This window comes from Sinohyriopsis cumingii, chromosome 9, assembly GCF_028554795.1.
Source record: "Sinohyriopsis cumingii isolate HCF-2022 chromosome 9, ASM2855479v2, whole genome shotgun sequence".
Lineage (NCBI taxonomy): Eukaryota > Metazoa > Mollusca > Bivalvia > Unionida > Unionidae > Sinohyriopsis > Sinohyriopsis cumingii.
In genome coordinates this window covers 2,198,228-2,223,315 of record NC_142969.1, presented here as the reverse complement: position 1 = coordinate 2,223,315, position 25,088 = coordinate 2,198,228, and the positions used below count along the sequence as shown (strand labels likewise).

At 36.5% G+C, this 25,088-nt stretch overlaps 1 protein-coding gene across 2 annotated transcripts in view; it reads right to left on the bottom strand.

Moving 5' to 3' along the window:
• LOC149791173 (dual 3',5'-cyclic-AMP and -GMP phosphodiesterase 11A-like) overlaps positions 1-25,088 on the bottom strand; it is a 325,685-nt gene that overhangs the window by 269,727 nt on the left and 30,870 nt on the right. For both annotated transcript variants that reach the window (XM_089969623.1, XM_089969625.1), the window contains exon 2: positions 16,869-17,674. In XM_089969623.1, the coding sequence (XP_089825749.1) occupies positions 16,869-17,669 (801 nt within the window). In that variant the 5' untranslated portion in view covers positions 17,670-17,674. The remainder of the gene's footprint in view (positions 1-16,868; positions 17,675-25,088) is intronic.

Genomic DNA, 25,088 nt, shown 5'->3' with positions numbered 1-25,088 from the left:
GACATACTAGAGTATAGACTGCATATATAGACCATTCAGAATGGAGTATAGACATCATATGTAGACCAGTCAGGATTGAATATTGACTGCATATATAGGCCAGTCGTTATAGAATATAGACTGCATATATAGACCAGTCAGCCTAGAGTATAGACTGTATATATAGACCAGTCAGCCTAGAGTATAGACTGCATATATAGACCAGTCAGCCTAGAGTATAGACTGCATATATAGACAAGTCAGGATAGAGTATAGACTGCATATATAGACCAGTCAGGATTGAATATTGACTGCATATATAGGCCAGTCGCGATAGAATATAGACTTTGGATAAAGGTTGAAAAGTAATGAAAGTAAAAGCAAATCAGATACAAAACCAATCATTAAAAAATTCGGCCAAAGTAATATTCAGTAATAATTTAGACATACTCTATAATTTAGACATACGCTTGTATATGAGTTACAAAACAAGTTAGAAATATTGGAATTGGATTAAATTAATTATTAAAGTAGTTTATGGCTTGTGAATAAGTCCCTGCTGATAAATGCCAATTAAATAATTTGTACATTCAACTCACGAAAAACCATGCTTATTGAATGTGTATATCTGTACTCTTAATTAGATGACACTAACAGAGAAACTCCAAAAACTGAGAATAATAAAGACCTGTAACAAAACTTGCACTATCTCTTTCTCAGTGTTTGTCTTAAGTTCACATTTCATACTGAGATGTGAACAGACAATCTCAGTAAACCGAAAACACTGCAAAACCATGAAATTAATTTGTTCATGAGGAGTAAAACTAATAATAATAATAATAATAATAATAATAATTATTATTATTATTATTATTATTATTATTATTATTATTATTATTATAAATTTAATATAACAATTTAGGGGGCCCCGAGTGGCCGAGTGGTCTAAAGCGCTCTCCGTTACGGATCACTGCCATCTCACCTCTGCCTGCGCCGGTTCGAGTCTCGGATTCAGCCAATGTGGGTATGTGAGAAAGCTTGCCAGTAGCTTCTCGTGGGTCGGTGGTTCTTTCCGGGGTTTTCCCGGGCTCTTCCTCCACCACTAATACTGGCCGCCATGTATAGCCTATCGTGTGCTGAAAATGGCGTTAAACCCAACAACAACAACAACAACAACAATTTAGAGTGTGACTTTGTAGAATACATCATACAATGGCAGTCGTTTAACGTAAATTCAAATTTCTTTCCAGTGCGGTACAAGTTTTAAAGATTCCGTACTGTACATGTTTTATAGATTCCGTGAGGTACACGTTTTATGGATTTCATGAGGTACAAATTTTATAGATTCTATGCGTTGCAAGATTTAAGGAACGTCTGGTACAAGATTTAATGTAAATTCACATTTTTCTCTGCCGTACAAGTTTTATAGATTCCGTGCTGCACACGTTGTATGGGTTCCATGCGGTTTAAGTTTTATGGATTCCTTCTGGTACAAGTTTAATGGATTCTTTGCCGAATAAGTTTCATGGATTCCGTACGGTACAAGTTCTATGGATTTCTTGTAGAGTAAATCTTTCTGGACTTTTGATTGCAACAAGTTTGAAATTATTCGACCAGTTTCACAAATTTCAATTGAAAGGAGCACAACGTGCAAGATTCTATTAATCAAATGACGAAAAATACTGATTGGTTAGCCAAATTGCAGAATATTGGAAGACACTGGAACACATTCGGATATCTATGTCGTTACATCTTTTTATTACAGGACATTATGACATCACTTGTGACGCCATGATGTGTTGTTGCACTTGCTAAACATATCAAAAGTATGTAGGGGCCCCGAGTGGTCCAGTGGTCTAAAGCGCTTACCGTTACGTATCACTGCCATCTCACCTCTGTCGGCGTGGGTTCGAGTTTTGGATTCGGCCAAGATGGGTATGTAAGAAAGCTTGCCAGTAGCTAATCGTGGGTAGGTGTTTCTTTCCGGGGTTTTCCCGGGTTCTTTCTCCACCATTTATACTAGCTTCCATGCATAGCCTATCTTGTGCCGAAAAATGACGTTAAACCCTACACGAACAACAACAAAAATAGTATATATAGGTCTATTAGGTAAAAAAGACAGTAGTCATGTGGTACAGTCCTGTGTCATACATAGCATCAAAGAGAATTGCACCTTAATAAAATAATGATGACCTTGAACCAGGATTACCTGTTCGAGTTTTGGTCACTGAGTAATGAAGCTACCCTGATTACTGTTCATACTGGGTTTTTCTATTGTATGACAAGTGGTAAGTAACTTTCTGATTGGTTTGTTTGCTACTTGTCTGTATAAACAACATAGTATGAACAGCATATTAGTGCTGGTCATTCCATTGGAGCTTCTGAAGGGTGCTGGTCATGGCATTGCATTAAAAAAGTGCATGATTCTTTTGCTTAAAGGAAAATGTGAATTGGCCTTTGTCCCATATGATAAGGGTGTAACAAAGCTGAGAAATGTATCAATCTCCACTTATCAACCTCAATGCACAATAAAACCCAGTAATGAACAAACACTGGACTTGTATCATCTATTCAGTGAGTAGAAGGCAAGTGCTGTAACATAAACTAGGGGTCTCAAACATGCGACCGTATCCTGTGGCCCGCAATATGATTGGCTTCCCAAGGTGTCATAAGAGATAATAAAGGTGGATGGGCCCTTGGTATCATCGAAAATGGACACATACGGTCTTCAAGGTGGTTTGAGTTTGAGACTTATGATGTAAACTGACCGCACAGGTGGCCAAGTGGTTACAACGTCAGCCTCGGATGCGGGAGGTCGCGGGTTCAAACCCTGGCCGAGTCATACCGAAGACTTTTAAAAATAGTTCTTACAATTACCTCGATTGGTGCTCAGCATTAAGAATTTAGTGTAAGGTCAGGTCGGCCTGGTGTCAGAATCATGTGACTGGATAGGACATGACGTTACTTGTCGGCCTGGTGTCAGAATTATGTGACTGGATGGGACATGGTGTTACGTGGTGTGAGAATAATGTGACTGGGTGGGAGATGATGTTACGTGGTGTCAGGATAATGTGACTGGGTGGGACATGACGTTACGTGTCGGCCTGTTGTCAGAATACTGTGACTGGGTGAGAGATGATGTTACGTGTCTGCGGCATAATGCACCAGTGCTAGATATCACTATAAACTGCCACACTACAAACATCGTAGCTATGACTGAAAAATTGTTAAAGCTACGTTAAAAATCCAAATCACACACACACACACACACACACACACACACACACAAAAGAGAGTTAATTATCTATTTTACGGTAGCATTTAAGGACATCCTAATCGTTGAAAATTACGTTAAAATAATACCTGTATTTCCTTTGCCCAATACGTAAACCACGCACTCAATCATGCATTTTTTTGGAAAATGTCTTAACACACAGACTTCAAAAGACATTGTGTTTCGAGGAAGTCTACAAAAGGGAATAAAGCTTGATCTTTTCCACATGTGTCCTTCCTGTGTCAGTATACGTTCTTAAATATCATTTTAGATTGCTTTCAAATATAGGAAAAGACTTTTAGATCTGTTTAGTCAAAGTGAAGGTGTTCACATTTGTTGGTACCTATACTCTTGACTCATATAGTATCAATAACAAAATCACCACAAATTGTCATTTACAAATCCCACAGGTACAGTTATAATGCTATTAATGCGAATACAAGACGCCCGTGAGAGTGTAACATGATACCTTAATATGAACAACTAAACTGATATGATCGTTTTGCTTGCCTGCCCGCTGCACTGCGAAACAAGCAGAAACTTGTTTTGTTTTCAGAACAGACGATTAACGAGTGGACATTGGTTCTGAATCAGACTGCAATTCTGAACCTGGAGGGCGCGATGTAACGTAAAGACTGCAAAGTAATGCGAAGAATGCGATATAACGAGAAGAATATGATAAACCGTGAACAGTGTGGTATAACGTAAAGAGTGTGATATAACGTAAAGAGTGTGATATAATGTGTTTATAAAAAAACTTTACAATGTTAAACAATACTTACATGTATGTTTATGTAACAGTATATGTCTCCTTCTCTGTGAGGATCTATTTTCCTGGGTCAATTCTTGGGTGGGGGGAGGCTGATATTTTTAATTTTGTTTTCTTTTCTTTTAAACGAAGCAAGCGTATCTGAAAACAGTATGTCTTTGTGTACCTCAGATGAAGACAGTTTTATGTTTTCTGTTTTCTGCTTTGCATAGTTTTTCTACTTTTTTCTTTGTTCGTCTATAGTCACATTTCTTAGAAGCCTTTTATTACTTTGAGATGTACCAATTAAAAGACTAGATAGGTATTGAAATAAAAAGAAACAGAAATAAGTCACCCAATTGTAAGCAGTAACGAGGAAGATCCTAAGTCACCCAATGGAAAGCAGTAATAAGGAAATTCCTAAGTCATCCAATGGTAAGCAGTAATGAGGAAGATCCTAAGTCATCCAATGGTAAGCAGTAATGAGGAAGATCCTAAGTCGCCCAATGGAAAGCAGTAATAAGGAAATTCCTGAGTCATCCAATGGTAAGCAGTAATAATGAAATTCCTGTCACCCAATGGTAAGTAGTAATAAGGAAGATCCTAAGTCACTCAATGGTAAGCAGTAATATGGAAATTCCTGAGTCATCCAATGGTAAGCAGTAATAAGGAAATTCCTGAGTCACCCAATGGAAAGCAGTAATAAGGAAATTCCTGGGTCACCGAATGGTAAGCAGTAATAAGGAAATTCCTGAGTCATCCAATGGTAAGCAGTAATAAGGAAATTCCTGAGTCACTCAATGGTAAGCAGTAATAAGGAAATTCTTGAGTCATCCAATTGTAAGCAGTAATGAGGAAGATCCTAAGTCATCCAATGGTAAGCAGTAATAAGGAAATTCCTAATTCACCCAATGGTAAACAGTAATAAGGAAATTCCTGAGTCATCCAATGGTAAGCAGTAATATGGAAATTCCTGAGTCATCCAATTGTAAGCAGTAATAAGGAAATTCCTGAGTCATCCAATGGTAAGCAGTAATAAGGAAATTCCTGAGTCATCCAATGGTAAGCAGTAATAAGGAAATTCCCGAGTCACCCAATGGTAAGCAGTAATAAAGAAGATCCTAAGTCATCCAATGGTAAGCAGTAATAAGGAAATTCCTGAGTCATCTAATGGTAAGCACCAGAGAGGAAGATCGTAAGTCACTCATTGGTGAGCAGTAATGAAAAAAATCCTAAGTCATCCAAAGTCACGTAATTGTAAGCAGTAATGAGGAATATCGTATGTCACATAACTGTAAAAGGCAATCAGGAAGATCCTAATTCATAACATCTTTCTCTCACTGTCTGTGAGAAAATGACTTTCCAAGCGTATTGATTGGTGATAATTCATCATTTAATATAAGTCAAGTCAGCATACCAGAAATAATAATCTGAGGATGACACGCAAACACACACACGCAATCAGCCTAGTAGCTGACACGCAAACATACACACGCAATCAGCCTAACTGATGAAACGCAAACACACACACTCAGAGTAGTTAATGACACGCAAACACACACACGCAATCAGCCTAGTTGATGACTCGCAAACATACACATGCAATCAGCCTAGTTGATGACACGCAAATACACACACGCAAACAGCCTAGATGATGACACGCAAACACACACACGCAATCAGCCTAGTTGTTTGAGACCAAGCTCACAACATTGTATAGTTTCAATTTCCATTATAAGTTAAAATAATTCACTCAGTATCGTTTACGTTCTATCGCTCAAAGCAATTATATTAATTATTTCTTGATGAGACTGAAGCTTTTACTTGTGTATGTTTTTAGACTTAATCCACCTTTTGAGATGTAACAAGTCTGACACATGATAATAAAGAAGATAGCATTTGTGCCAACCTCATTTAGTTTATTCTCAGAAACAATATCCTCAGCCAAAAATGTCGAAACTCATTCTTTATATCTTCAGCAAGCCAAACTTAAAAAAAAAAGATCGGTTTGGTTAGAAAAATGTGCACGCTTTCCCTCGACGCACTTATATGGAATACAATTTCCATTTCAATTACAGAAATGTAAGGATAGACATTTATCAAGACATAAATATCAGAAACAAACAACAAAACCTGTTTGTACGCAATCGACATTATTGAACACGGAGCGTGCAGTAAATGTTGGCAAAGTGTTCTTGGTAATTTAATAAAACACGGATAGGGAGTCCTTAACTAATGCAAGAAAACGCACTTATAACTTTTCACATCTACTACTTCTCTTAGTTTTACTAACTGTATTCCTTCATAGAATAACTCTTGTATTGTATTAATTGCATGTCTGTCCATTTTGAATTTCTACATGAAGGCTATCTTATATCAAATACTATGAGCTGTCTTTGTATATTTTATACTTGTAACTCTTTGTATTTTTTATACTTGTAACTCTTTGTATTTTTTATACTTGTAACTCTTTGTATTTTTTATACTTGTAACTCTTTGTATTTTTTATACTTGTAACTCTTTGTATATTTTATACTTGTAACTCTTTGTATATTTTATACTTGTAACTCTTTGTATATTTTATACTTGTAACTCTTTGTATTTTTCATGCCTTAAGTCAGTGTCGTTGCAGACATAAGTCAATACGTCCTTAATGAAGCCTTCTTGTCATTGTACACGTCTGCCTATGTCTTGAAGCCTTCCTGTCAATATGTGCGTCTGTCTGTGTCTGTCTTGAAGCCTTCCTGTCATTGTCCACGTTTGCCTATGTCTTGGAGCCTTCCTTCCATTATACAGTCTGCCTGTTTTGAAGCCTTCCTGTTAACGTGCAAGTCCGCTTATTTCTTGAAGCATTCCTGTCATTGTACACATCTGTTTATGCCCGTCTTGAAGCCTTCCTGTCATTGTAAACGTCTACTTATATCTTGAAGCCTTCATTTCATTGTACATGTCTGTTTATCTGTATTGAAGCCGTCCTGTCATTGTACACGTCTGCCTATGTCTGTCTTCAAGCTTCCTGTCATTGCACACATCTGCCCATGTCTATTTTGAAGCCTTCCTGTCATTGTACACATCTGCCTATGTCTGTCCTCAAGCCTTTCTTTTATTGTACAAATCTGCCTATGTCTGTCTTGAAGCCTTCTTGTTATTGTACACATCTGACTACGTCTGTCTTGAAGCCTTCCTGTCATTGTACACGTCTGCCTATGTCTGTCTTGAAGCCTTCCTGTCGTTGTACACGTCTGCCTATGTCTGTCTTGAAGCCTTCCTGTCGTTGTACACGTCTGCCTATGTCTGTCTTGAAGCCTTCCTGTCGTTGTACACGTCTGCCTATGTCTGTCTTGAAGCTTCCTGTCATTGTACACATCTACCCATGTCTGTCTTGAAGCTTCCTGTCATTGTACACATCTGCATGTGTCTGTCTTGAAGCTTCCTGTCATTGTACACATCTGCCTGTGTCTGTCTTGAAGCCTTCCTCTCATTGTACACATCTGCCTGTGTCTGTCTTGAAGCCTTCCTGTCATTGTACACATCTGCCTATGTCTGTCTTGAATCCTTCTTGTCATTGTACACATCTGCCTATGTCTGTCTCGAAACCTTCCTGTCACTGTACACGTCTGCCTATGTCTGTTTTGAAGTCTTCGTGTCATTGTCCACGTCTGCCTATGTCTGTTTTGAGCCTTCCTTTCATTATACACGTCTGCCTATGTCAGTTTTGAAGCCTTCCTGTCATTGTACCCGTCTGCCTATGTCAGTTGTGAAGCCTTCCTGTCATTGTACACGTCTGCCTATGTCTGTCTTGAAGCCTTCCTATCATTGTACCCGTCTGCCTATGTCAGTTGTGAAGCCTTCCTGTCATTGTACACATCTGCCTATGTCTGTCTTGAAACCTTCTTGTCATTGTACCCGTCTGCCTATGTCTGTTTTGAAGCCTTCCTGTCATTGTACACGTCTGCCTGTGTCTGTCTTGAAGCCTTCCTTTCATTGTACACATCTGCCTATGTCTGTCTTCAAGCCTTCCTGTCACTGTACACGTCTGTCTATGTCTGTCTTGAAGCCTTCTTGTCATTGTACACGTCTACCTATGTCTGTTTTGAAGCCTTCGTGTCATTGTACACGTCTGCCGATGTCTGTCTTGAAGCCTTCCTTTCATTGTACACATCTGCCTATGTCTGTCTTGAAGCCTTCCTGTCATTGTACACGTGTGCCTATGTCTATTTTGAAGCCTTCGTGTCATTGTACACGTCTGCCCATGTCTGTCTTGATGCCTTCTTGTCATTGTACACATCTGCCTATGTCTGTCTTGAAGCCTTCCTGTCATTGTACACGTCTGCCTATGTCTCTTTTGAAGCCTTCCTATCATTGTACACGTCTGTCTATGTCTGTGTTGAAGCCATCGTGTCATTGTACACGTCTGCCTATGTCTGTCTTGAAGCCCTCCTTTCATTGTACACATCTGTCTATGTCTGTCTTGAAACCTTCCTGTTATTGTACACATCTGCCTAAGTTTTGAAGCCTTCGTATCATTGTACACGTCTGTCTATGTCTGTCTTGAAGCCTTCGTGTCATTGTACACGTCTGCCTATGTCTGCCTTGAAGCCTTCCTGTCATCGTACACATCTGCTTATGTCTGTCTTGAAACCTTCATATTATTCTTGACTTTATCCTATATCCGCCATGATGTATTCCTTCCATCGTATACGTCAGATTATATGTCTGTAACAAAGCCTTTCTGTCAATATTTAGGTCAGCCTGTATATCGACATTGACGTCTTCCAGCCATTATATGATATGATTGTAATGAAGTCTTACTGCCATTGCTTTATATGCCTGTACAAAAAGCCATCATGCTATTATATTATATGCCTGTAACTAATCCTTGATGCCATTATATTGTATGACTGTGATAATGTCTTTATGCCATTATAGTATATGTCTGTAATGAAGCCTTTATGCCATTATATTATATGTATGTAATAAAGTCTTTATGCCATTATATTATATGTATGTAATAAAGTCTTTATGCCATTATATTATATGCCTGTACTGAAGCCTTTATGCATTGTATTATATGCCTGTAATGAAGCCTTTATGCCATTATATTTTATGCCTGTAATGAAAACTTTATGCCATTGTATTATATGTTTGTAATGAAAACTTTATGCCATTGTATTATAATGTCAGTAATGAAGCCTTTATGTCATTATAGTATATGCCTGTAATGAAGACTTTATGCCATTGTATTATATGCCTTTAATGAAGTCTCTATGCAATTGTATTATATGTATGTAATAAAGCCATTATGTCACTTTATCATATGTCTGTAATGAACCCTTCCTGCCATTTTATTATTTTCATGTAATTAACCCTTCCTGCCATTATATTGTATGCATGTAATGAAGCCTTTATGCCATTGTATTATATGTCTGTAATGAAGCCTTCCTGCCATTATATAATATGCCTGTAATTAACCCTTCCTGCCATTATATTGTATCCCTGTAATGAAGCCTTTATGCCATTGTATTATATGCCTGCAGTAAAGCCTTCCTGATATTGTATTATATGCCTGTAATAAAGCCTTCCTGATATTGTATTATATGCCTGTAATAAAGCCTTCCTGATATTGTATTATATGCCTGCAATAAAGCCTTCCTGATATTGGATTATATGCGCATACACAAAACTATATGTAACAATACGTTTATGCCATTTGTATTATATGCCTGTAATAAAGCCTTCCTGATATTGTATTATATGCGCATACACAAAACTATATGTAACAATACGTTTATGCCATTTGTATTATATGCCTGTAATAAAGCCTTCCTGATATTGTATTATATGCGCATACACAAAACTATATGTAACAATACGTTTATGCCATTTGTATTATACGCCTGTAATAAAGCCTTCCTGATATTGTATTATATACGCATACACAAAACAATATATAACAATACGTTTATGCCATTTGTATTATATGCCTGCAATAAAGCCTTCCAGATATTGTATTATATGCGCATACACAAAACAATATGTAACAATACGTTTAGACGGCAAAGATAAATCGTAGAAAATAAGTCAGTGTTAAGATGGCATAACTGTCAGAAAATAGCAAGATGTAGTTTTAATGTATCATGACTGGTATAAAAAAGATACAGTGGTGTTGAAAACACAGGTGGCCAGTTAGTACGAACGGAGTCAGCAAGAGGGTTTGGTATGATCTGGGGACTGAAGTGAAACTATTCTTAATGGCAGTATCACAAGAATGGCTGCGTATTGCAATACTGTCGGGCGCGATATTAGTGTACAGTCTGAAAACAGGAGTATTTTCGAAGGGGTGTTGGGGACATACTTTTTGAGGGGTATTGGGGACATACTGTTTGATGGTGGATTCAGAACATCTATTCAATGAGTTTAGTAAGTCGTCTCGTACAATAAAGATATAGTAGTACAAAACAAAGCAAATCGGATGAATGAGGTAGTGGGGTGTTATCGGTTGAGATAATGTTTTGAATGTAGTGTACATACGTCAGAGTGACGTAATAGGTCGGTATCAATAGCTGTGCAAGAACTGCAACTATGTGAATATTGTGTAGAACTGTAAACATTGTAAATATTTTGTAAAATTGTTACTATGTGAATATTGTGTAGGCCTGTAACTATGTGAATATTTTGTAGAACCAGTATTGTGAATATTATATAGAATTGTAAATATTGTGAATATTATGTAGAACTGTAAATATTGTGAATATTATGTAGAACTGTAAATATTGTGAATATTGTGTAGAACTGTAAATATTGTGAATATTGTTTAGAACTGTAAATATGTGAATATTGTACAGAACTGTACACTTTTGAATATTGTTTAGAACTGTAAATATTGTGAATTTCGTGTAGAACTGTAACCATGTGAATATTATGTAGAACTGTAAATATGTGAATATTGTACAGAACTGTACACTTTTGAATATTGTTTAGAACTGCAAATATTGTGAATTTCGTGTAGAACTGTAACCTTGTGAATATTATATAGAATTGTAAATATTGTGAATATTATGTAGAACTGTAAATATTGTGAATATTGTGTAGAACTGTAAATATGTGAATATTGTACAGAACTGTACACTTTTGAATATTGTTTAGAACTGCAAATATTGTGAATTTCGTGTAGAACTGTAACCATGTGAATATTATGTAGAACTGTAAATATTGTGAATATTGTGTGGACCTGTAACTTTGTGGATTTTGTGTAGAACTGCAAATATTGTGAATTTCGTGTAGAACTGTGAATATTGTGAATATTGAGTTGAACTGTAAATATTGTGAAGATTGTGTAGAACTGTAAATATGTGAATACTGTACATAACTGTTAACATTTTTAATATTATGTAGAACTGTGAATATTGTGAATGTTGTGTGGAACTATATCTGAATATTGTGTAGAACTGTAAATATTGTGAATTGTGTATAGAACTGTAACTATGTGATTATTGTGTAGAACAGTAAATATTGTGAATATTGTGTAGAACTATATGTGAATATTGTGTAGAACTGTATATATTGTGAATTTTGCGGAGAAGTGGATTTAGTTAAATAAACAGTAATAGAGGTGGGCGATACATTGCTTAACATATTTATTTTATGATATGCATATGTCAGCTGTTTTCATATACTGAAGCATCATTTGAAGCTCAGACAGGATCCTGTAAGACATTTGTTGACAGCTGATTTGAGGCAGACAGGATCGTGTAAGACATTTGTTGACAACTGATTTAGGGCAGACTCGGCTTGAAACCGCCCAATAGCTACTCGTCAAATACAACTAGAGTATCCGTGACGTTTGAATGCAACTGTCACATTCTGATGAAATAAACTGAGGAAACATGGATTTGCTTTTTCTCAACCAGACACGAGAAATAAATGTAAGTTTATAAAGGATGAGATGAGCTTGTTCCACAAATCACCCGACGTAGTCATACTGTTAAGAGAGTTTTATACGCATTCTGTGTCAGTGCGAAAAGTTTTGTCATCCATGTCCCTGTTCATGGCGCCTCTTGTGATACTTTTATGTCTTCAAAGTTTTTTCAATAGGTACGGAACACTACTGAAGCGAAAGTCAGCGCTCTGGTATCCGGGGTATCCAGCTATCTGGTGTCTGGGATATCCAGCTATCTGGTGTCTGGGATATCCAGCTACTCACTGATAAAGTACTGACGCAAAAAGATTAGGTCACGGCACGCTTCCTGAAATAAAACAGCATCCAAATTTTGGCGCATTCTCCATACAGCCCATATTTAACTCCATGTGATATTTCTCTGAGTCCCGTTATCAAATATTCATTGAGGGGCAGACGATTTGAAAGCCGCCATGAGGCTGGAAGTACAGTTCGCCAGTGTATTATGAACAACATATCAAAAGTTGAATACGAAACAACATTTAATAATCGGATAATCGGATAATCGGACATAATTGGATAATCGGACATACTGTTCGCTAATTAAGATTTTTATTTCACTGTTATGAAGTTTCTAAATACCCTGTTTCAATAACGTATTATGAGCGTTTTTACATAAAGCTACAACAATATACACTGATTTCATTGTCTCTTATTGTCAACTCGTCCACACTGAGGATAGCTCGAGCTATCTGATCTCATTGTATCTTATAGTCATATCGTCCACATTGAGGATCGCTCGAGCTATCTGATCTCATTGTATCTTATAGTCAACTCGTCCACATTGAGGATAGCTCGAGCTATCTGATCTCATTGTATCTTATAGTCAACTCGTCCACATTGAGGATAGCTCGAGCTATCTGATCTCATTGTATCTTATAGTCATATCGTCCACATTGAGGATCGCTCGAGCTATCTGATCTCATTGTATCTTATAGTCAACTCGTCCACAATGAGGATAGCTCGAGCTATCTGATCTCATTGTATCTTATAGTCAATTAGTCCACACTGAGGATAGCTACCTAGCTCATTACTGTGTTTATTTAAATATCTATATATCAATGTTACGATCTTAAATTACATATAGTTTGCCGGGATATAGTGTATTTTCATTATAATTATGTATTATTCAAGCTTTCTAGAACATATTTTTATCAAGATGCATAACTTCCAATGCTATTTTTTTTTCAAACTGCACTTCAGCAGAATCAGAACAGGTCTTTGATACGGTCCTGAGTTTTTATTTATGGGTTGACAGTCTTGGGAATGTCATACGTGACCATGTATCATTTTCATGTGAGAATTATGTTGAGATATTTCTAAACATCGCCATAAATGTGACATAAATCACCCAAGAAAACCTTCCTGTATTTATTTTTAGCCTTTGACCTAATCAATATATTTGTTCAGGCATGTTTTAAGTAAGAGATGAAACCGAATCTACAATATATATTGTTAATACCAATATCGAATTTATCTGATTGAAGAGAAACATTTTCTAATTCGTCATCGCATTCCTTTTATTCGTGTTGATAATATTCGAGTCTTTGACAAAAACTCGCAGTTTCAAATATAAACGTGTTCAAGGTAATTGTTTGAGAGAAGACACACACACAAACACACACACACACACACACACACACACACACACACACACACACATATATATATATATATATATATATATATATATATATATATATATATATATATATATATATATATATATATATATATATTCGTCATCACATGTTCAAGCTTCAAAGAGATATATTGATAAAAGCTACATCATAACTCGGGATTAAAGTCTCTATACATGAGTCTTTGCGAGCATTCGATGGTAGCATAAAATAGAAGTAATTTACAAATTGGATTGCATAGTAAACAAACGTTCTTTTATATACATGCAGAGAAGTGAAATTACTTGTTTACACTCCTCTCAGATTTTGCTCGTGGTGATAATGGATATAGTCTGTCCTTGACAGGTGAGACTAATTGGTCTGGGAAATACTGAGTATACTGTATCTAATAAATAAGAAACAGCGGGATTAAGAAATTTAAGATATTAATTCTGGAAATGTGTGAATGAAGACATATCTCAATGCTAGCATGATCAACCATCTCAACGCTAGCTGAATCATTTGACAGGTTGAAGAGACATATCTCAACGCTAGCTGAATCATTTGACAGGTTGAAGAGACATATCTCAACGCTAGCTGAATCATTTGACAGGATGATCAATCATCTCAACGCTAGCTGAATCATTTGACAGGGTGAAGAGACATATCTCAATGCTAGCTGAATCATTTGACAGGGTGAAGAGACATATCTCAACGCTAGCTGAATTATTTGACAGGGTGAAGAGACATATCTCAACGCTAGCTGAATCATTTGACAGGTTGAAGAGACATATCTCAATGCTAGGTGAATCATTTGACAGAGTGAAGAGACATATCTCAACGCTAGCTGAATCATTTGACAGGATGATCAATCATCTCAACGCTAGCTGAATCATTTGACAGGGTGAAGAGACATATCTCAATGCTAGCTGAATCATTTGACAGGGTGAAGAGACATATCTCAATGCTAGCTGAATCATTTGACAGGATGATCAATCATCTCAACGCTAGCTGAATCATTTGACAGGGTGAAGAGTCAGAGCTCAGTGCTAGCTTAATCATTTGACAGGATGATCAACCATCTCATCGCTAGCTGAATCACTTGACAGGATGAAGAGACAGCTCAATGCTAGCTGAACCATTTGACAGGATGATCACCATCTTAAACGCTAGCTGAATCATTTGACAGGATGATCACCCATCTCAACACTAGCTGAATCATTTGACAGGATGAAGACAGATCTCAGTGCTAGCTGAATCATTTGACAGGATAATCACATATCTCAATCCTAGCTGAATCATTTGACAGGATGATCACATATTTGATTGCATCCAATAACTAATGAATCACTTGACAGTATGTACCCTCTAATATGATGACCTATCAATGATATGTACGAGTTGTTTGGTAGCAAATAAAACAAAACTATTGAAGTATTATTATTCTCACAACTGCAGACAAAAAGCTCATAATTCCCATCTTGGAAGCAGTGTCATCACATATATTGAATGTAAACTCAATTTTTCAAACAATCAAAATAATTGCAGATTTATGAAGGCAATTAAATCGATAATGCAACAAGATTGGAGAGTATTTATTTTAACAGTACACGTGACGCATCCTTTTTACGTCTACCGTTTATGAAACTAACTTTGACCTCTCAGCCTTTTAAATAAACAGTCGATCATAGCGGCAAGACCATTGAACTAGTATATACAATGTAGGCTGCAATTTGCAGTCATTGGATCCCAGCATTGCCCGATTAAGGCCTTCCGGGGCCATGAACACTAAAAATAGTTTTGTGCCCCGCCCCTAAATACAAAATGTTAAACTCATAAAAACAATGTTAGAAGCTAACAATGTGGAAAAATTCCAGTTTAGCAACCATCCAATTCTATCATTTACAATTAATTAGATTTTTTTCTGGTGCCCTAAGCACGTGCTTCGTGTGCTTAATGGGTAATCCGGCACTGGATCTCAGATTCGGGTTTACGGAGTTAGACTAAACATCTACATGCATACAAAATATAATACCTAGAAAAGTGGCAGTATGAATTAATGCATGCAAGGTCTCTTAATTAGTTCATGTAAAGATTACTTTTGCATGGTTGAATAATCAAAGAAAGGAACATAACAATGCTGATCCGTGAAGAAGATTGCTGTAGGTCACTTTTCAATTTTACTATTACCACTTTATCAACTATGAAGAAAATTAAAGCATCATTACTGAAGGTGTGTACGACTGGTTGGTCGCTTGATTTTTTTCTCACTGCCCGATTGGTTGGATGGATAGATGCATGGAGAGAATGGATAATTACAAAAATATATCGAAATAAATTTCAGACATTTAGTTATTAGTATACCAGGGATGGAAAGGCACTTAAAATTGTAGACTTTGCGGACTCAACGTTTCTATATGTTTACATAAATTCGTTTTGCACTTCCGTGAATAAGGAAATTTCTGCATCATTGGGTTTTGCCAATTTCGCCATCCGGTACCTTGTGGGGAAATTTGTAATCTGTTGGAATTAAATAATTTAATATGAAAACCCTGAACTGTAGATAATAAGAAAGCAACTTTTTTTCCTAAACGGAAATTGACGAAAGGTATTGCAACGCTTTCTAAGTTAACAGTCTTGTGTGATTTAGTCTGACATTGGTCATCGGTTTTAGGCAATAGCCGCTTTTATAAGACGTAAATATAATAAGGAAATATTCCAGAAATACTGAAAAATTAAACGACAGTTGATATAGTTTGTGGTGTTGTGGCTTTAACCCCATTTTTTGAACACGTGATATACTGTATATGGGGGTCATTAAATTTGGTGGAGGAAGTACCTGGGAATACCCAGAGAAGAACCACCGACCACCGACCCAGGAGAATCTACTGGTACGTTTTCCACATTCCTAAGTCGGCCCAGCCAACATTATATATATATATATATATATATATATATATATATATATATATATATATATATATATATATATATATATATATATATATATATATATATATATATATATATATATATATATATATATATATATATATATATATATATATATATATATATATATATATATATATATATATATATATATATATATATATAATGTCATCAGCTACAGCTGTAGAAAAGATCCGAAATGTGGAAAAAAGCCTTCGTGTCTTGAATTAAGAAAGCTTTATGCAGATGTTTTAAAAGAAAGTAGAGTACGGATCAGAAAAGATGATTTTAACATGACATAAAATGAGGAAAAGAGCATAACATAATTGTTTGACTTACCACGCTTGCTTCTTTGAGATTTACCACCTCTCCAGTCTCCGCCACGTGACCTATAATGCCTTTCCCCCACGGTACCCTCACACAGCTGTTAGCAGAAGTCGATGGCAAAATATGGGTGCCAGCATGAACATCAAATATCTTTGAAATCAAGGAAGGCCTAGGCGTATTCTTACCTTCAACCACAAACACAGAACTTCTGTCTGCATGTACAAGGATACTAACATTCACCATCATCTTCTCACTCAAGCTGAGAAGGTCAAGGTCATTTGCTATTTCCTTTACGATTTCCATGAAGAATTCTCGTTCATTGCGATGTCTCATGTCCCTTTTTAAGTCGATGTCCTTGCTGGGGTATCTTGGTAATCGGATCTTCGACTGGATCAGTAGGCTCAGCATATTCACAGTGCTCGGGGGTAACGACCGAAACATCCGCATGTCCTTTAGACTACTCCTTCTTGGTCCAGTTCCTGCCTCCTGTGCCGTTCCTGGCTCATACGTTCGAAACATGTTCTTGAATTTCGACTTGGCATAATCCTGCCTTAAATGTTTCTTGGAATTTGATCTATTGTGTTTAGAATTAAAGAAGGTCTCACCATAGCGCACATCGTTTGGAGAACTTGGGCCGCTGTTCGGTGAAAGCGAGACCTTGACACTACAGTTTATATAATCCTGAAGTGTTTGGAATCCATGTTTGAGAAGCCATCTGTTTATAAGTTCAATGTCTGCCTTTCTTAGGAAATAATCCTGCATGGCCTCGGGGTTTGCCTCTAACCAGTCCTCGACAGAGCGCAGGGATAGCATATTGTCTGAAATTAACATAAAACATTTCAGATGTAACATAGTCTAATAGGTAATTCGTCTTGTTAGTCATACGTTAGTAAACCATCAACATATATTTTAGTTTTAGATCGGGAGCCTTCGGTATTCTAAATGAGGATACCATCAGTCCCAAGAAAAATTCCCCGAGAAAACCTTCCTCGCACTGATGAAATGAGGAACTTATTTTAAAGACGCTGACATAATATATACCCTAATACGGTGAAGTCTGATTAAAATCAGGTCTACGCGGTCCTACGCTAAGTGGAGATCAGATTTTAAGCAGAGTATGTACGGCATGTCACGATAAAACACAATTTGGACCATCAAGCCCCCTGACACGATTGTGTTTCGAAAAACAACAATTTTCAGCAATGTTCGAAAGTAAAGAAAAAGATGTTAGATGCGTGAAGTTATTACATATTGCCTTGAACGAGAATGTTTAAGCTATATGTATAAATGATTATTGACAAGTTATTGACAGCGGCAACGTTTGTTTGAATAATGATTTTACTGCACAACGCAAGGTATTGTTATTTCAATTGTCAGAATAGTGTTCAAGTGTAATTCGTTTTTGCAGGCGATTTAGGAAGCAATCACCTGTCAGCAAAGCCCAGCAAAATTTAATTTCAGAACTCCTGGTTGACGGAGATTTACTTTGTGAAGCACGACAGCGAAGGGTGGGGGTGGGAAACTTTTGTACACATACTGCAAACAACATATCGACATAGTTTATTCCTGTGTGTATGTCGCAGATTAGAAACCGAGTGGGTTTTTGGACTAAATGAATAAGACAAACACAATGTGAGAATGATGGAAATTTCTGAAATGAATTAATAAAGAAAAATATATGATGTAAAAATACAATGATTCTCTCACGCTCTCAACATACGATTGACCCAATCACTCTACACAACATTCACACATTGAAAATAAACCAAAACTATGAAATCAATATGAAGTGCAGATCCAAGAAACCTCATGGACTGCAGATACGCTTCAAACAGTATTATCCACTACAAGAGAGATTCACATAATCTCAGATATGAACTCCGATTAAGATTCAAAATAATCTTATGAACACAACTAAGATCCAAAATAATCTTCTGAACATAAAAATGCAATTGGAACAATAATTGAACCAAACGTATGCTTCTAGACCCCATGTACAGTCGTACGATTTCTTGGGTTGGCCCACAGTCTTATCGGCCGCTCGCACCTTTTATGGATCCACCAAATGTACAGTCATATGTATACACGTACAGACAGCATACAGCACCCTTTTGAATTTGCTACGTCTACGTCCGTGGCACAGACATACGTACATACATACTTATCGACAGCACGCAGCCTTAAATACTCTGAAAACTCCAGACAGCTCAAAACAGCTTCAGATAGCTCTAGACATCTCTAGTAAACTCTAGTCAGCTCTTGTCTTAGTCACAGTCACAATCACAGCGACAGTCACAATCAGCTTCAATAAAGCCAAATTGGTCATAATAATAGTTTCTGTAAAATCTCTAAATATATGCTAATACATTAACCTCTAATAGTGACTTGTAATTCAAAGTTCAAATCTGCGTTGTAATAAATGCATTATTACGCGATAAGACATTACAAACCGAATAAGCTTCGCATATCAAATGAAATGTAAATTCAACACTTACCCCTATGGCTGGAGAACAATGGAGAGCGTACACTCCTTGACGTGATCCAAAACGACCAGTGTCGGTTTAGAAATCGATCTTACTTAAATCCATAGGAGAGTGAGCAAAAGTCAGGGTAGAATACCCGTGCATATCATGTTATTAATGTCCCTTCGTAGCAAGTAATTTTTGGCTAGGTACATGTTAATGCAGTCGCTTACCTGGAGAAACACTTATTCACCCTAGATAACGTTGTACGCATGTACAACGAGAAATAGTCAAATAGTTCTAAGGCAAAACCAAGTTATTTTTTGCCTAATTCTGTGACAGTGTAACATGTCTTTCGAAATAGGAGCACCACCTGTATGCAACATATCTGACACGCTGAATACGGATAAGTTCTCTTTATTATTATTATTTGTTATTTTGATCTTGTTACAGTACAAACTATTAATTGACCTCTGTGTGTGTGTGTGATTTCAATTTTTAACGTAGCTTTAAAAACACTTAATTAATATTGCTACTATGTCTGCAGTGTGGCAGTTTATAGCGGTGTCTAACACTGGGGCATCATGCCGCAGACATGAACTATCATGTCCCACCCAGTCACATTATCCTGACACCAGGCCTACCCAGTCTCATTAAAATCAGATAACACTGTACACCGAGGACAGTGGAGATCTGATTTTATTCAGACTGCAGGCCAACCAGTCCTAACACTAACCTCTTAATGCTGAAAACCAAGCGAGGCAGCTGTTAGTACGATTTGTATAAGCCTGTCTTTGGTATGACTTAAACGGGGTTCAAACCAGCGACCTCCCGTATCGGAGGCGGACGCTCTAACAAATAGACCACGGGAGCGGTGTATTGACCTGTTCTTTTCAGGATAATTTCAGCCATGAAATAGATCGATGGAAGGACTATAATAAGCATACACTCGTTTTTGCACATTTGATTTGGGTTGATAAAGCGTTACCACCCGTACTGGGCGGAGGCATTTATTAATGCTATATTACCTGAATACCCTCCCCCATAACTATAGAATAATATGCCTCCCCACTCCACCTTTCCACCAATGAAATGGTCAGTCTGAAATGTAATGTATATTCATTTTTCTATCAAGATAAGCATATTTCGTGATCATACTAAATCAGACACAGTTGTGACAACGCTAAAGGTATGGTCGGGACAATAAGACGGTGTGACCAGTATTCGCTGCAAGACGGTGCAACCAGTATTCGCTGGCAGAATCCTTCAGAGTTTGAATGTCAGTACAATCCAGTCTGTAGCGATTGTAGCGATGAACATTGATGACACTTGCATTACCTTCAAATCCCATACAGAACCTCATTCTACTTATATTTGAAATGTAGCAATTGCAACATTGTGTGAAAAATAATATTAAAATAGCGATATTCGGGGCATATCGAAATTAGAGACCTAGCTTTTGGAGTTTAAGTCAGGGCTTGTGATTATTTTAAAGTTACCAGCCCTGGACCTGTGCCAACATTTGTTTTAGTCTGAACACGTTATATATAGTATCGGTAATTTGCTTTATACCAACACTTTAAATGCCATGTTATTTGTAATGTATGTGGCTTATATATATATATACGTGTGTGTGTGTGTGTGTGTGTGTGTGTGTGTGTGTGTGTGTATCCACACGTTACAATGAGAGGAGACAACATACCTACATGTATGTTCCAAATGAAGATTTGATTGAATATGCAGTGATATATACCAATGGATATTACACAACTCGTACACCATTCATCATGTTTATACTAACACATATTGCACATCTCATGTACCGTTTATCGTGGTATCTACCAAGTGCATAAATATGAGCATCTATTATCCAAGTATAAATACAAGTCAATTTGGTATCCATGTACATAAATACAAGCAAATTTGGTATCCAAGTACACAAATACAAGGTAATTTGGTCTCCACGTACATAAATACAGGTCAATTTGGTATCCAAGTACATACTTACAAGTCAATTTGGTATACAAGTACATAAATACAAGTCAATTTGGTATCCAAGTACATAAATGCAAGCCAATTTGGTATCCAAGTACATAAATACAAGTCAATTCGGTATCCAAGTACATAAATACAAGTCAATTTGGTATCTAGGTACATAAATACAAGTCAATTTGGTATCCAAGTACATAAATACAAGTCAATTTGGTATCCAAGTACATAAATACAAGCCAATTTGGTATCCAAGTACATAAATACAGGTCAATTTGGTATCCAAGTACATACTAACAAGTCAATTTGGTATACAAGTACATAAATACAAGTCAATTTGGTATCTAGGTACATAAATGCAAGTCAATTTGGTATCCAAGTACCTAAATACAAGCCAATTTGGTATCCACGTACATAAATACAGGCCAATTTGGTATCCAAATGCACAAATACAAACCAATTTGGTATCCAAGTACATAAATACAGGCCAATTTGGTATCCAAGTACATAAATGCAAGCCAATTTGGTATCCAAGTACATAAATGCAAGCCAATTTGATATCCAAGTACATAAATGCAAACCAGTTTGGTATCCTAGTACATAAATACAAGCCAATTTGGTATCCAAGTACATAAATACAGGCCAATTTAGTATCCAAGTACATAAATACAGGCCAATTTGGTATCCAAGTACATAAATACAAGCCAATTTGGTATCCAAATGCACAAATATAAGTCAGTTTGGTGTACAAGTACATACATACAAGTCAATTTGGTATCCAAGTACATAAATGCAAGCCAATTTGGTATCCAAGTACATAAATACAGGTCAATTTGGTATCCAAGTACATAAATACAAGCCAATTTGGTATCCAAGTACATAAATACAGGTCAATTTGGTATCCAAGTACATACTAACAAGTCAATTTGGTATACAAGTACATAAATACAAGTCAATTTGGTATCTAGGTACATAAATGCAAGTCAATTTGGTATCCAAGTACCTAAATACAAGCCAATTTGGTATCCAAGTACATAAATACAGGCCAATTTGGTATCCAAATGCATAAATACAGGCCACTTTGGTATCCAAATGCACAAATACAAACCAATTTGGTATCCAAGTACATAAATACAGGCCAATTTGGTATCCAAGTACATAAATGCAAGCCAATTTGGTATCCAAGTACATAAATGCAAGCCAATTTGATATCCAAGTACATAAATGCAAACCAGTTTGGTATCCTAGTACATAAATACAAGCCAATTTGGTATCCAAGTACATAAATACAGGCCAATATAGTATCCAAGTACATAAATACAAGCCAATTTGGTATCCAAATGCACAAATACAAGTCAGTTTGGTGTACAAGTACATACATACAAGTCAATTTGGTATCCAAGTACATAAATGCAAGCCAATTTGGTATCCAAGTACATAAATACAGGTCAATTTGGTATCCAAGTACATGAATACAAGTCAATTCGGTATCCAAGTACATAAATACAAGTCAATTTGGTATCCAAGTACATAAATACAAGCCAATTTGGTATCCAAGTACATAAATACAAGCCAATTTGGTATCCAAGCACATAAATACAAGCCAATTTTGTATCCAAATGCACAAATACAAACCAATTTGGTATCCAAGTACATAAATACAAGCCAATTTGGTATCCAAGTACATAAATGCAAGCCAATTTGGTATCCAAGTACATAAATGCAAGCCAATTTGATATACAAGTACATAAATGCAAGCCAATTTGGTATCCTAGTACATAAATACAGGCCAATTTAGTATCCAAGTACATAAATAGAAATCAATTTGGTACCCATGTACATAAATACAAGCCAATTTGGTATCGAAGTACATAAATACAGGCCAATTTGGTATCCAAATACATAAATACAAGCCAATTTGGTATCCAAGTACATAAATACAGGCCAATTTGGTATCCAAATGCAAAAATACAAGCCAATTTGGTATCCAAGTACATAAATACAGGCCAATTTGGTATCCAAGTACATAAATGCAAGCCAATCTGGTATCCAAGTACATAACTGCAAGCCAATTTGGTGTCCAAGTACATAAATGCAAGCCAGTTTGATATCCAAGTTCATAAATACAGGCTAATTTGTTATCCAAGTAGATAAATACAAGCCAATATGGTCTCCAAGTACCTACATAAAGGCCAATTTGATTTGATATCCATGTACATAAGTATAAGCTAATTTGGTATCCAAGTACATACATGCAAACCTATTTGGCATCCATGTACATAAATGCAAGCAATTTGGTCGCCAAGTGCACAAATACAGGCAAATTTGGTATCCAAGTACCTACATAAAGGCCAATTTGGTATCCCAGTATAGAAATACAAGCTCATTTGGTATCCAAGTACATAAATGCAATCCAATTTGGTATCCAGGGACATAAATACAAACCAATTGGTATCCAAGTACACAAATGCAATCCAATCTGGTATCCATGTACACAAAAATACAAGCCAATTGGTATCCAAGTACACAAATGCAATCCAATCTGGTATCCATGAACACAAATATACAAGCCAATCGGTATCCAAGTACACAAATGCAATCCAATCTGGTATCCATGTACACAAAAATACAAGCAAATTTGGTATCCAAATGCATAAATACAAAACAATTTGGCATCCAAGTAGATAAATACAAGCCAGTTTGGTCCCCAAATGCATACATAAAAGTCGGTGTGGCGTGTAAGTAGATAAATAAAAGACGATTTGGTATACATACACAATATGAATCCAAGTACATACTTACAGGGAGTGAAACACAAGCTAATATGAATCCAAGTACATATTTACAGGGAGTGAAACACAAGCTAATATGAATCCAAGTACATATTTACAGGGAGTGAAACACAAGCTAATATGAATCCAAGTACATATTTACAGGGAGTGAAACACAAGCTAATATGAATCCAAGTACATATTTACAGGGAGTGAAACACAAGCTAATATGAATCCAAGTACATATTTACAGGGAGTGAAACACAAGCTAATAGGAATCCAAGTACATATTTACAGGGAGTGAAACACAAGCTAATAGGAATCCAAGTACATATTTACAGGGAGTGAAACACAAGCTAATAGGAATCCAAGTACATACTTACAGGGAGTGAAACACAAGCTAATATGAATCCAAGTACATACTTACAGGGAGTGAAACACAAGCTAATATGAATCCAAGTACATACTTACAGGGAGTGAAACACAAGCCAATATGAATCCAAGTACCTATTTACAGGGAGTGAAACACAAGCCAATATGAATCCAAGTACGTATTTACAGGGAGTGAAACACAAGCTAATATGAATCCAAGTACATACTTACAGGGAGTGAAACACATGCTAATATGAATCCAAGTACATACTTACAGGGAGTGAAACACAAGCTAATATGAATCCAGGAACATACTTGCAGGGAGTGCCGTATTAAGGCCTTCCAGGTCCCTAAGCGCTGACAAAAATATTATAGTGCCCCTACTCCACGCTACAAAATGTGAAACTCGAAAACAAAACAATATTTAATGCTAAAAGGTCGGACAAAACATGTGTTGCCATCATTCCAAATCAAAATAATCGTACATGCAGATCGAAATGGTCTTATGCTTAGTGTGTTTAACATGTAATCCGGCATTGCATACAGGCCGATTAAAGTCTCGGAAAATCACAGTAAAAGCAATATACGTTATATATAGTCTACAAGAAACATCCTCAACGTGTATATTAATTAACCTG